Raw genomic sequence first — 13,673 nt, forward strand, 5'->3', positions numbered from 1 at the left:
TCGGATTAATGCCCTTCTAAGAAGAGGAAGAGACATTCCAGCTCCTTCCCTCCATCACTTGAGGACACAATAAGAAGTCTACCACCTGCAAGCCAGGAAAAGGGCCTCCACCAAGAATCGAATTTGCTGGCGCCTGATCTGGGACTCCCAACCTCCAGAACTGTGAGGAAATGTCATTTAAGCCAGTTCAGTTCAGCTCCCATCAGCATCTCTCACTTCTGTGTGGAAAGTGCATGCAGGCAAGGCTTCCCTTAAGAGGCAGGGGCCTCCGAGCTCCCACTGGCTCCTTGGGCACATGAGCTGGTAGGTCTATGCTGCAGGCCTTGCCTTTTAGGTTTGGGGGAATGGTGTGGAGGAAAGAGTAGAAAGCCTTTTATTTCACCCTTAGAGTTTTCTCCTATGAAGACAGTCCTCCTAGCAGAGCATCCCAGAGGAAGATCTGGACAGGCATCCTAAACTCCCAGCAAACTCCTTAGTTAATACTTTATCATGGCACATTAGGGAAAGTTACCCAAATGATTTGTTAGTCTTTCCATCAGATCACCTGAAAACATCAGGTCTTTTGTTTCTTCTCTTTTTCCCATGCACTTTGGCAAGGGCCTCTCTGTTCCAATCTCTTTGTTGTCCTTTGCTCAGCAGGTCACACTGCCCTGGGCTGTTCCCCTGTTGTATGTACTCATTGTGCCTAAACCCAGCTTAGACTCATTTTCACATTTGTTTTATTTTTATTTTTTTCAAGTTTATTGATTAAGGTATTACACGTAATCTTCTGTGTGATTGTTTCATCTTTGTTTTCAAAGTCCCCTGATAAAATAAGAACTATGCTTACTGTTGGGGCCATTAAAATGCAAAAACGGTGTTTTGTTGTAGAGAATGTAGACGATTCTACCAGAGGTCTTAGACCTTTGGCTGTGCACCCATTGTTTTTTTAATAGTTACAGAATCACAGAAAGTTTCAAAAATAGAACAGAGAGGTGCTGTCTACTCTTAGCCAGCTTCACCCAGTGGTTATTTTTTATGTAACAGAAGTTAAATGTCAAAACCAATGTTCACAATGGTACAATGTATATATATTTATTTTTATTTTTATCACATGTGTACATTTCTGTAATGACCACCACAATCAGAATATTGAACTAACACATTAATACAATTATCTGCCTCGTGCAACCCCTTTATAGTCACCTGCTTCCTTGCTGTCCCTAACCTGGCAAGCACAATTTGTTCTCCATATCAATACTTTGGTCATTTCCAAAATGTTATATAAGAGTATGTAATCTTTTGAGACTGGATTTTTTTTTTCAGTCAGCACAATGCTATTGAGATCTATTCATGCAATAACTTCATGTAGCAATTTCTCTCTCTCTCTCTCTCTCTCTCTCTCTCTCTCTCTCTCTCTCTCTCTCCCTCTCTCTGTTCCTCTCTCTCTCTGTCTCTTTCTCAGTAATATCCCATGCTATTGGTATATCACACCTTGTTGAGCCGTCCACTTACTATAGCACGTCTTGGTTGTTTTCACTTGCTTTCTGCTATTGCTCATGACATTTCTATAAACAATCATGTACAGTTTTGTGTGTTTTTTTGTGGACATAAGTCTTCATTTCTTAGGATAAATGCATAGAAGTACAACTACTGGGTTATATGTAAGTATAGGTTTAGTTTTTGAAGAAACTGCCAACCTGTATTCCAGAGTGGTTGTTCCCTTGTACATTCCCATCAGCAACATATGAGTGATGTAGTTCCCCCACATCCTTGCCAGCATTTGAGCACACCCTTTTTTTAAGGAAAAGAAAAAAACCTCCTCTGCCCAAAACGGTTAATTGAAGCAGGTTCTTGCAAAGCTATTTTGATGAATTTACTCATCATGTGAATCCTGGGGATTTAGGCAGTGGAATCCAAAAAGCACTGTTGTGCTTTTTTTTTGCAAGTCCTATATAATAAAGAGGTAATATGCAAATTGACCATCACACCCTTACAAGATGGCTGCCTATGACCAGGCCAGCAGGGGGGTTGGTGAGGGACAACCAAATGACTGTACAAGCAGGTTGAGTGGGGTGACCAGGCTGGCAGGGGCTTAGTGGGGTACGACCAAACGACTGAATAAGCAGGCTGTGTGGGGTGACCAGGTCGGCAGGGGGGTTGGTGAGGGATGACCAAATGACTGAACAGCAGGCTGCATGGGACCACCAGACTAGCAAGGGAGCAGTTGGGGGTGACCAGGCCAAAAGAGGTCCAGTTGGGGGCAACTAGTCCAGCAGGGGGGAAGTTAGGCAGGCAGAGGGGAGCAGTTGGGGGTGAGCAGGTCAGCAGGGGGGGCAGTTGGTGGGGATTAGGCTGGCAGGGGGTGCAGTGAGGGGCAACTAAGGCCAGCGGGGAGGGGCAGTTGTGGGCAACCAGGCCAGCAGGTGGGTTGGTGAGGGGCGACCAAATGATTGAACAGCAGGCTGTTTGAGATGAGCAGGCCACCAGCAGTGGGGGCTGTGAGGGGTGACCAGGCTGGAAGGGAGGGCAGTTGGGGGTTATTAGGCCAGCAGGGGGTCCAGTTGGGGGCTATCAGGCCAGCAGGGCGGGCAGTTAGGGTGTGACCAGGCTGGCACACAGAGGCAGTGAGGAGCGATCAGGCTGGTGAGGGGAAAGGGGGAGGCTGGGGAAGGGCTGTAGAGGTGACCAGGCAGGCTGGCAGCTGAGTGATTAGGAGTCAGCAGTCCATGATTGTGAGAGGGCTGTCTGATTGCTGGTTTAGGATAGGGCCTAAACCAGCAGTCACACATTCCCTGAGGTGTCCCGGATTGGAGAGGGTGCAGGCTGGGCTGAGAGGACCCCCCTGTGCATGAATTTTGTGCACCAGGACTCTAGTATAGACATAAATTAAAATTAGAAATTGCTTAATAGAGAATTCTACCAAGTGGAATGTGGATTAATGTTGGTCAATCTTTGTTCCCTTTGGGGTAGAACAAGGACTAAATATATGAAAATATTCTCATTGAGATATAGTTTTATATCTCTCTGGTGCCTGTGTAGACTATAGTACAATGGACGTGGCATAGAACTTAAATTTAGAAAGCTTTTTTCTGTACTTCATCATTTTGTAATTTAAGAAAACGTAGGTAAGAAATTCAACCTTTCTGGACCTTAGTTTTTATCTGTAAAATGGGGATACTATCTTCATCACAAGATTGTTTAAGATGTAAATTTGTTTATCTCCCTCTTACTTTGAAAAGATTTATTGAGTGCTTACTATGTAAAAGGCATTGTACTAGGATCTTTGGATTTAATGATGATTAAGACAGTATCCCTGATTTCAGTGTAACGATAACAGTATAAATAAGAAGAGTAAAATGACAGAACATTTATTTGAGCACATGCCAGATATTTTATATTAGGTTCCATGACCCCAGGAACTCTGGAAGATTGATATAGGTCTTACCTTTTAACAGCAGAGAGATTTAGGGTACTTGTTCAAAGTCTGAGTCATAGCCAGGATGCTAACCTAGATCTGTCTTCACAACCCAGTATTGATTTTTATCCAATGATGCATAATTTCTGTTAAAACACCTTGTACACAATCAAACACTAAATGTAAATAATAGATATAAAATCTGTAATTAATGTCTGTATTTATATTATCAGTAATACAATAACTTGGAAGCTTAAGTTTTTTTATTTTTCCACGTAAGCTGCTAGAGTTTATGGTTAAGGCCATTTTAAGTTCAGCAGAGTTTCTGCTTCCATCATTGTCAACATGATACACATTATGTTCAGAATGTTGACATGAAGGCACTGTGAGATCCTTATATTAGTTTTCTAGCGCTGTATAACAAATAACCACAAATGTGGCAGCTTAAAACTGCTCCCAGTTATTAGCTCACAGATTTGTAGATCACAATGCTGGTCATGGTGGGGCTGGGTTCTATAAGAAAGGCGTTGTCCAGGCTGTATTCTCATATGGGTCCTGTTCCAAGCTCACAATTTAGTTCCTGGTGACTGCAGGACTGAGGTCCCTGTTTGTATGCTGGATGTCTGCTCTGGGCTTTGCTCAGATCCTAGAGGTTGTCCCATTCCTTGTCATACAGCCTCTTCCACATTTCAAGCCAGCAAAGGAACACCACCCTCTCATTGAACCCCTGTGACATGTTGGATTTCTTATGCCAGGAAGAGCACAGATCCTTTTCAGGGCTCACTTGACTAGGTCAGCAGACTCTAAGGACAATCTCATTATCTAAAAGTCAACTGATTGAGGACCTTAATCACACCAAGAAAAATACCTTTGTTCATGTGACACAACAATCCTGGGAATGAAATCCATCCTATTCACAGTCCCACCTGTACTGCAAGGGAAAGAACTCATAAAAGGCTGATTGCAGGGATTCTGGATTTGATTAAATAACTGAGGCTATAGCCAATTCAGTGTCTCAAAAACCCATCACAATCTTAAAACATCAAGTTAAAATTTGGCTTGAATCTTAGTTAACTTTTATTGTGACCTTCCTTTGTGGAAACTGGTGTTCTCTGGGTCTGTGAAGGTTTACCATGTACAGGCGTATGTACCTCAGATATGCTGCAGGTTCGGTTCTAGACCACCACAACAAAATGAGTAATGCAATAAAGCAAGCTGTAATCTTTTTGCTGGTGAAGGGTTTGTCCTTCAATTAGTAAAAAAGACAACAGCAATGAAGCATACTAAACAAAGCATACTAAAATGAGGTATGCCTGTATATATTGAAGGAGAGGCCCACTAAATTGATTGGAGAGATTTATTCATTTTTTGGTTATCCCATTTTGTACACAGTGGTAAGAGAAATGAAGTGGTGGGTATTTATAATACTTGAGCTTGGCAACAAAATTTAAATAATCTCTGAATTACCTTTCCTTGCCTCTTTACTGAAGGAGTTTATCTTGGCGGTGCTGCAAGCCGGACCCTGGGTGCGCGATAAGATTCTGTAGACAATGGGAAGCAAAGGAGGGTTCACCCTGCTTGGGGTCTTGATCATCCTTTCTGTCCTCTATGATTCAGGTTATAGCCTGCAGTGCTACACCTGTATCAACCCAGTTGGTTCGTGCAGTATCATCAACAACTGTACAGTTAATCTTGATGCATGTCTCTACGTCAAAGCCGAGACACGAACCTACTACCAGTGTTGGAAGTTTGAAAACTGCAACTACAACTACCTCTCAAAAGACTTAGGAGAGAAGACTCTACAGTACGAATGCTGCCAGAAGGACCTGTGTAACAAAAGTAAAAAAAGCAACAGTGGGACGAGCATAACAGGGACCATCGCTCTGCTGGTGACTCCGCTGCTCACAGCATTCTGGAGACTTCTTATCTAAATCAATACCAGGAGAGATTCTCCTAACTCCCTGCTTCTGTGTATTCCTTATTTCCTTTGCTGCCACAAAAGCTTTCTATTTTCTTACTGGATCCTGTTGGGAAAGACCAAAATTAGCTTGGATGAGAGAGAGAGAGAGGGAGAGAGAGAGAGAGAGAGAGAGAGAGAGAGAGAGAGAGAGAGAGAGAGAGAGAGAGAGAGAAAACCAGTCCTATTTGCAGAGAAGGCCCCTCTGAGGGAAGAAGTTTAGGAGTGAAGCACATGCCATGTTAGCTAGGTTAGTTCCATGCTGCTTCCTCTGCTGGTTCAGTAATAGCTCCACTAGATTCTCTGCAATTGTCAGTTGTTTCCCCATTTGTTCCTTGGATGTAGTTACCAGTATGATCAGTGCTTTTGGGGGAGGGGTTGGAGCAGAGGGGTTCTTTTCCCCAATCTCTCTCACAGGGGATGCTTTCATCCCCTCCTTTTATGGCCCCTGTGTTGCCATGATGAATGTTCCAGATGTGGGCTGTCAGGGGCAATTTGATTCTAAATGCAGAGTGATTGGAATGAGTGTTATATTCTCAACTAGAAGGTGTCTGGCAGTGTAGGAGGTAAGCTTTCCAGGTGGCAGGGCATAGAGGTACCAGGTTTGCCTTTAGAGAGATACCAGTGGCTGAAATCTGAATTTTCTCCTTTTCTTAAATTTTGTATGGGCTTTGCGGTCTTTCCCTGAAAACAACTTAAACACATCAATTAATGGTGTGTTAAAACTCTTCCCCTCCCCTTTTCATTGGAGTGATGACATATTTTCACTTTGTCACACAGTTCAAGACTAAATATTTGCACATTCTTTGCTACAAGTGATTTATAGTATCGTGTGCTTATTTTGAGTATTATCAGTGGGAATACCCTTATGTGCATGTGGATTGTAAGAATGCAATGGGAAGATTCACCAAGAACTACAACAGGTCCACAGCGATGTTCTACCTGCTGACATCAAGCCTGTTGACTCCAAGCTGACTTGGCACAGATCATGTAATGTTCATTTGTCAAGGCTGTTAGCATCCTCACAAATGTCAAGACTTCGAGAAGTTCTATCAGTTTCTAAAGAGAGAGATCCCTTTTCAGGAGGGCAAGGTTTTGCCTTTTTTTTGTGTGTGTGGGTGCTAGTGAATAATTCTCAAGATCTAGTAGACTTAATAACATTGATATTCTTATAACCTTGTCTGCTTTTATCAGCATGGCCTGACTTGCTGATGAAAGTGAGATTTCTTGTTTAACATTATTTTAAAAAATGCCTTGATTATGTGATCTGTGTGAGAAAGCAGACTGAATGATGCCGTTTTGACAATAAAATATAATAAAAAATAACGGAGTTTATCTTCCTGAGAGCCACTCTACCTGACCAGGAATTGGGAGAGAGAAATGGGCACAGTTGTCAGCGATAGAGTGAATGGAATAACAGCATGGAGTCCCTTGGTTTATTTTTCTTAATCCTGAGGTGGAATACTATCTGATATTGTTCTTAGTCCTTTCTAAGCTTTATTATTTTTTTTAATGCCATTTAAATTTAGAGCTCAGGGGACCTTATAGAACTATCTTGCCTTCTTTTGCCATTGGTGAACAAGTGTAAAAGTCACTGACTGTACTACCATACCAACTCAATAGCTTAATGGGAATATAAGTGGTTTCATAGAAAAAAGCTTGGGTTTATCACCATAATTTCATTAGTTTTTTGAACTTCAGAGTCAACAAGCTTCTCACCTTAACAAATTAGAGACATGTAACACATTCATGTGAATTATAGCAGAGATTTGTAGCGGTGATTTTAAACTGAGAGAATCATGGGCAACACGCCCTCCTCCGCCCCCCGCCAAACACACACACACACACACACACACACACACACACACACACACACACACAAACATACACATACCCATACCATGGGGAATATATTAAAATCTTGGGATTGGATCTGAGACTAAGGAGTGTGTGAAGTTTGAATAAACCCCCAGAGATTCTGATAGGCTTCATTTAAGAATCACTTACACCATATTTTGTGTTCTGTAATTCCACCCTCTTCTGTTACTGAACATCTCACACTCATTTCTGCACAGAGGCTTGGAGTCATCTAGGCTACTTTGCCATCTAATTCAGGAATTGCTTCTATCACACCCCAGGTTATTGGTCATTCAAATTTTTTACCTACATGCTTGGCAGATGAGACTGCTACTTCCTAAAGGTCTCTTTTCAGGCTGTTCCAGTTCTGTAGGTCAAAATAAAGTGTGCAACCCTGTAAGTTTTCACTTACGAGGAGGGCTATATTAATTCTTTCCCAAGCTTATTATTCTCTAAGGTAAAAACCCCTTTGCCCCACCATCAAAAAATATCCCTAGTTTCCCAAGAACTGAGGTTGTCACCCAAGTGGCCTCTTATTCACCTGACTTAAGAGTACTCCATTTTCTCTTTTTTGTTAATCCTCACCAGATTATATTTTTCCATTGCTTTTTTTTTTTTTTTTTTTTAGAGAATGGAAGGTGGAATGGTGTAAGGGAGAGAGAGATAAAGGGAGAGAAATAAAAAGAGAGAGGCAGGGAGAGAGAATGTGCTGCAATGTGACAGAGACACATTCAGCACTTGTCCTGTAGGGGGCGGGGATCATCCAGGTGCATGTCTTTGTCTGGGAATCTAACCAAGGACCCTTCCCTGCTCAAACTGATGCTCTAGCCACTGAGAAACTCCTGCCAAGGCAAGATTACTCCATTTTCTGCACAAAACTACATGAGGTACGCAGCCTCAGCAGCTTCAGTAAAAACAGAGCATCATTCCAACTCTACATGTGAAGGTTGTGGACAGTCCTTCCTGGTCACTCCTCAGCTTTAGGGGGTCCTTTGGTCTCAGGGACAGCTGGCGGCCTTATTTAGCCAACCAGCTGCTCTGTGGTACACAGTGTCCCCAGTGCTCTAAGTCTGGTGGGTGATTCTGTATCCATATACGCAGCAGTTGGAGGAGAATCCAACAGTCAGTCCCTTTGGTAACCTCAGGGTGTCTAAGCGGCCATTCACATCATGACCATCATAATTATGAACCATTGTGTTAGTGAGATAACTCTTTTCCTTTCTTTTTTTTTTAATTGTTAAAAAAAATAAAGCTATCAAATTTCACTGGAGCAATGTCTTCCTCCAGTCACATCAACACATTTATTAAACTCCTTCTGTTTGCCCCAGTGAATGGGAAGTCTTAGAAGAGGGAATACTTAAAAAAAACTCTCTGATTTTAAAGTAATGAAAATGCTGAGGGAAAGAGGTTTACACAAGGAAACCATGAAAAGTTATGTAGTATATAATGCACTGAGAGTGGAAATGTTATTTCCTGGTTTTATTACTATGAGGATGGAGTGCAATAGGAGATGCCATGGGTAGAGGATTTGGAGAAGTGGGGTGTTGTGGTGGGAAATTGCTTTCTTCTCCAGCAGGTAAGAGAAAAACAAGCAACGGAGCAGACAGGCTGTGCACCCATTAGAGTAACCAGAGACTGGCTTGTGACAAGAGAGTTCATCATTTAGGATAAATGTTACTGGCAGTTTTACAAGGTCTTTTGCTTCAGTTTGAATGTTGTGCCTGTGTAATTCAGTGAGATATTGAAAGAAAGTGAAGGGATTAGTCAAAAACCATATATGCATAACAGAGACCACTGTGTGGTGATGGCCAGAGGTAAGGCAGGGGGAGTGTAGGTGGAGGTTGTCAGAGGGAAGAGAGAATGGGGACAGAAGGATGCAGAGTGTAGATGATATTTCATTGAGTTGTACACTTGAAACTTGTATAGTTTTGGGAACCAATGTCACTTCGATAAATTAATTTTTTTCTTTTTTTAAAAAGAAGGCCTTGTTTATACTGAGACTTGTCGCCACATTTTGAATCTTTTTTTTTTTTTTTTTTCAAACAGAGAAGGACAGTGGAGGGAGGATCCTGGAGTTGGAGCAAGAAGGAGGACAGGAACCTTGGAGAGGGGCGGGGACAGTGAAGACCCAGTGAGAGAAGAAATACACTCCCAAGTCTCTCATGGAGAGGGATGCTGGACCCTAAGTCTCTCATGGAGAGGGATGCTGGACCCTAAGTCTCTCATGGAGAGGGGGGCTGGAACCTAGTGCGAGGATGGTGGTGGACAAGGCTAGTCTTGCCCTCCAAGCCTGGCCTTCATCAGCTCCTGGCTGGGGATCTTGGCGGAGCCTCAGGGAATGAGGAGGAGTAAGGAATCTGAGGGACTCCCATCAGCAGCAACATTGGCTGGGCTGGGAGCAGGTGTGCAGAGACCAGAGCTCCAGAGGGCGGCCAGCAGCCTGGGAGGTGGGTCCTGCTTGTGAAGGGCAGCAATGCAGGGTTCTGACTGTGAAGCTGGTGGCTGCTCCAGATGCTGCCCTGGAGGTAGGGTGTCAGTGGCTGCCCTTTAGTGAGTGATGTAGCCCTTGTTGGTGCTGCTGCTGCTGGGTTGGGGGAGCCTAGGTGAGTGGCCCTGATCCAGGCTCTTTGAATCAATTCTCCGCCTCAACTCTGCTATGGAGGAGGAGGGGTGTTGCTTTGTGCCCTGCTGGCCCTGCAGCTCCCTGGAGAGGGTGGCTGATACAGGTGTTGCAGCCCCTGCAGGCCTGGGAGCAAATGTGGAGGCCCTGAGGGTATTCAGGCCTTTCCCTTCACCCTTTCCTTCTCCCTCTCTTTCCTCTCCCTCCTCTTAGTCTTCCCCTGATAACAGCAGGCTCATCTTCTGCTCCCCCCTCTCCACCTCTAGACCCACACACCAGGAAGACTCCGCACTGTTCACCTCACAGGGAAATTAATAGAGAGAAAGAACATGATTAGAGGCCAGTGGGTGGAACTGTTAGGGCCCCCCTCTTTCTCACTCCTCTTCCCTCCTAGGCACTTAAATGCACTGGAGATGAAGGGGGGACAGTGGGAGAGCTTGGCTTCTTGAGATGGAAGTGCGTATATTGGCAAGTCTGCAAGATTTTTTGTTTTTGTGTGTGTTTTTTTCTTTCCTGTTTGCCCTCCCACATCAACATAGGAAGTAAGGGAGACATAACTGATACAATTAAGTTTTATTTCCAAAACACCATTTAATCAGAAGAATCTTTTGTCCCCCCCCCCCCCCCGCCATTTTCTTTTAGTTTATTAAACCCTAGAAATAGACTTCTGGATCTCTCAACCTCCCCGCCCCACCAACCACTTTAGTAGAGTCCAAAGAGCACATTCAAGTTTCCCCCTGTGTTTGGGGAACAGTTTAATGGCAATGGATTTTGCTTGAAATATGAAGACAATTTGCAGCTAAGTGGAATTTAGTGTTTTTCTATGCCAAAGGCATTTAGGCCCCAAGCTTTAGGAAACCATTATTTTTTTAAAATGTGTGCTTCATAAAAACTGAAGAAAACGTGATTTTTTGGTGTGGCTTTGTAGGCTATGCCTGTCACATTTCAAATGCAAAGACCCTTTTGTTAACTTTTTCTAAGATGCAAATTGAGGTTGAGTAACAGTAACAAGCAATTGTTATATTTAATTCTAGAATTTGAACTTAATTACATTTAAACTGATTAGCCTCACTGTGATGTTCATAAAGCCTTGTGACTTAGGCTGTTTTCAAGATGCTCTTAAGACCCTGCTTACCACTTTCCCCATTCTCCGAAAATCCTGGGATGTTGGAGCTGTCTATATTCACTATGTCTATTATCTGAAGGGTCTGTCATTATCATTAATGGATCATAGCTGTTACTATCAAAATAACTAAAATAATACTGCTTTCAGAAACCTGATTTCTGATCAGAATGCATGTTGAACCAGATTATATATTTGTGATGTAATATCACTAAATCAGATTATAGGCATCAAAAACTATTCTGAAGAATAAAAATGATAAATTATGTACTGTCTTCAAGTAGATTAGCAAGACCTGCTAGAATGTTACTTTTCTGGATAGGAATTTTGTTAGTAATAGTTAACATCATGTATAATTAGCACTCATCCTATATAGTTAAAAGGTGATATGCAAATTCACTGCCACGCCCTCGCACAAGATGGCCACCCGCATGTGGTCACAAGATGTCCACCACAAGATGGCCGGCAGGGGTGGGCACTTGTGGGAGATCAGGCCAGCAGGGGAGGGCAGTTGGGGACGATAGGGCTGGCAGGGAACATTTAGGTGTCAATCAGGCTGACAGGGGAGTGGTTAGGGGGTGATCAGGCTGGCAGGCAGAAGCGGTTAAGGGGCAATCAGGCAGGCAGGCAGGCGAATGGTTGTGAGGTTGCAGTCCTGGATTGTGAGAGGGATGTCCAACTGCTGGTTTAGGCCTGATCCAAACCAATCCCACAGGGATGGGCCTAAATCGGCAGTCGGACATCCCCCGTGGGGTCCCAGATTGGCGAGGGTATAGGCTGGGCTGAGGGAGTACATGCTCTCTGCATGGCCCACAACTCCTGAGTTCTAAAGAGGGATTGTATGTGTGGAGCCTTTCACTTGCATTCAGGGATGATTGACTGAAACTATCTTTCTTCTGGGCATGCCCTTACCATAATGTATACAGAAAACCCACAGGGGTAAGGTCAAAACTAAAATGCAAATATTATAATTAGTCCAGAGTTCTAGTAAGGTCACATTGGCATTGAGGTCATGTCCTTTTCCTCTGAGCTTGGGCCCAATACAGGCTGGCTCCAAACCTGCCAACTGTCAGTCCATGGAGAGGAGGTCTGAAGGCAAAGTTGGTCCAACCCTTGTTCAGGACCCCAGGGCGGGCCTCACCTCAGCCACTCATTTAATTTCCTACACAACACTTTCAGATTCATTTACAAATGATGGTAATCAAATGCCATTTACTGGTAGATACTACAGTTTCAGTTGACCGTTGTAGTAAAATAAGTAATCTAGAATGCCCATTCCATCTAATTGTTGGCAAATGCTAACCCCCTGTATTGGCTTACAAGATGCAGACTAAATTATTATGTTCCTTCCCTCCCCCATGCCCCGTATATCCAATTATACGTTGATTAAAAGCACATCAACATTTTCAGTGGTATTCAAAAACTGGTAAATATAACCTTACTCAAATAATGAGTAAGTATATGAACTGTCAGTAGTTGAATGATTTTTCAAAGTGAGTTTTTAAAATCCAGGGTACACATGATTAAAAAACAAGTTTATTGTCAAATTATAATAGTAACTTGGTTTGCTTTAAATAAGATGTTTTCCTTTCTCCTAAAAATATATTATTTTTAAACACTTGATTCTATTTAAGGAAGTAATTGCCTATTTAAAAGTCCTTATTTATGGAGCTGCCCCGGCAGTTTAGAGGCAGTGTGTTAAAACGTTATACTAAAATAGAGAGTCAGTGCAATAATTTGTGCGTGGGTGGGATTCAGTGCCCCTGCCAGTGATCTGGGTGTGGGAGGCCCAATCAGGGCAGGATCCACCCAGAGGGAGGGGCCATGGCTGTTAGCTGGCTGGCCATGCCCCCTGGTCAAACTAGGGTGAAAATCCTGGTGGAGGGAACAATTTGCATATTATCCTTGGGATGCCTACTATTAGGATATTTGCTCATGCTGTCATCTCTTTTTGGCAGATGTTTTATCTTTATCACTGAGTTGTTAATGGAGATTTGAAAGGCTAGTTTCTAAAAATGAAAAATATGTGTTTTTCCCAAAATTGATAAATATTCTGAATCCAAAATTATCATTCATATTATTAAAACTGTTGGTATTCCTTAATGTTGATTAAACTATGGCTAGTATAGGCATTGCTTTTAATATATTAATGTTATTTCTGTGACACAATTTTTACAAATCCATTTACTCAACTTTTAGGTTTTGCATTCATACCTTTTTATTCAAGGTTTAAAAATTCAATATTTTTATACCTTGTGCCTAATACAATGCACTCAGTGGTAATGAAGCTACTTTCCCTTGTACTAGTGCAGATATTTTTTATATAATAAAATAAAAAGAATAATAGTGTACGATTAATTTTGTTGAATTCGTTGTAATATTCAACTGAAAAATACAGAGCACCCAAGATATTTGATTCTGACAGACCTAGACTGAAACAGTAGAACCTGGATTTCCCCTCTGTGTGGTTATGTGGAGGTGAAACAGGAATTAGTAGAGATACCCTCCTCTACTTCCTTTCAAACCCATGGAGCAGTTGTATAAGACTGCATATCTGGTCATCCCAGGGATTGAGAATATTTATGCATGTTTCAACGTGTGTCACAATTATGGGTTAAAAGATAAGGCAGGAAATTGGGCAAGTGCAAGGTCTGTCAAAATGTGTTTTTTTGTGTGTGTGTGTGTGTTTTTTTCTGTTTCAAGCCATGTATGAGCCCCC

The 13,673-nt window shown here is 42.5% G+C and overlaps 2 protein-coding genes across 11 annotated transcripts in view; both read left to right on the top strand.

Annotated features, from left to right (window-relative positions):
* The window catches only part of LOC103304301 (leukocyte surface antigen CD47-like), a 131,202-nt gene that overhangs the window by 50,579 nt on the left and 66,950 nt on the right, over window positions 1-13,673 (top strand). The window lies entirely within an intron of this gene.
* Window positions 4,948-5,348, top strand: LOC129148599 (CD59 glycoprotein-like). Its single transcript, XM_054714010.1, has one exon. It carries the CDS (start codon window positions 4,948-4,950, stop codon window positions 5,326-5,328), a length of 381 nt encoding a protein of 126 aa, XP_054569985.1. The 3' UTR covers window positions 5,329-5,348.

The sequence above is a fragment of the Eptesicus fuscus genome, chromosome 3 (genome assembly GCF_027574615.1).
Source record: "Eptesicus fuscus isolate TK198812 chromosome 3, DD_ASM_mEF_20220401, whole genome shotgun sequence".
Taxonomy (NCBI): Eukaryota; Metazoa; Chordata; class Mammalia; order Chiroptera; family Vespertilionidae; genus Eptesicus; species Eptesicus fuscus.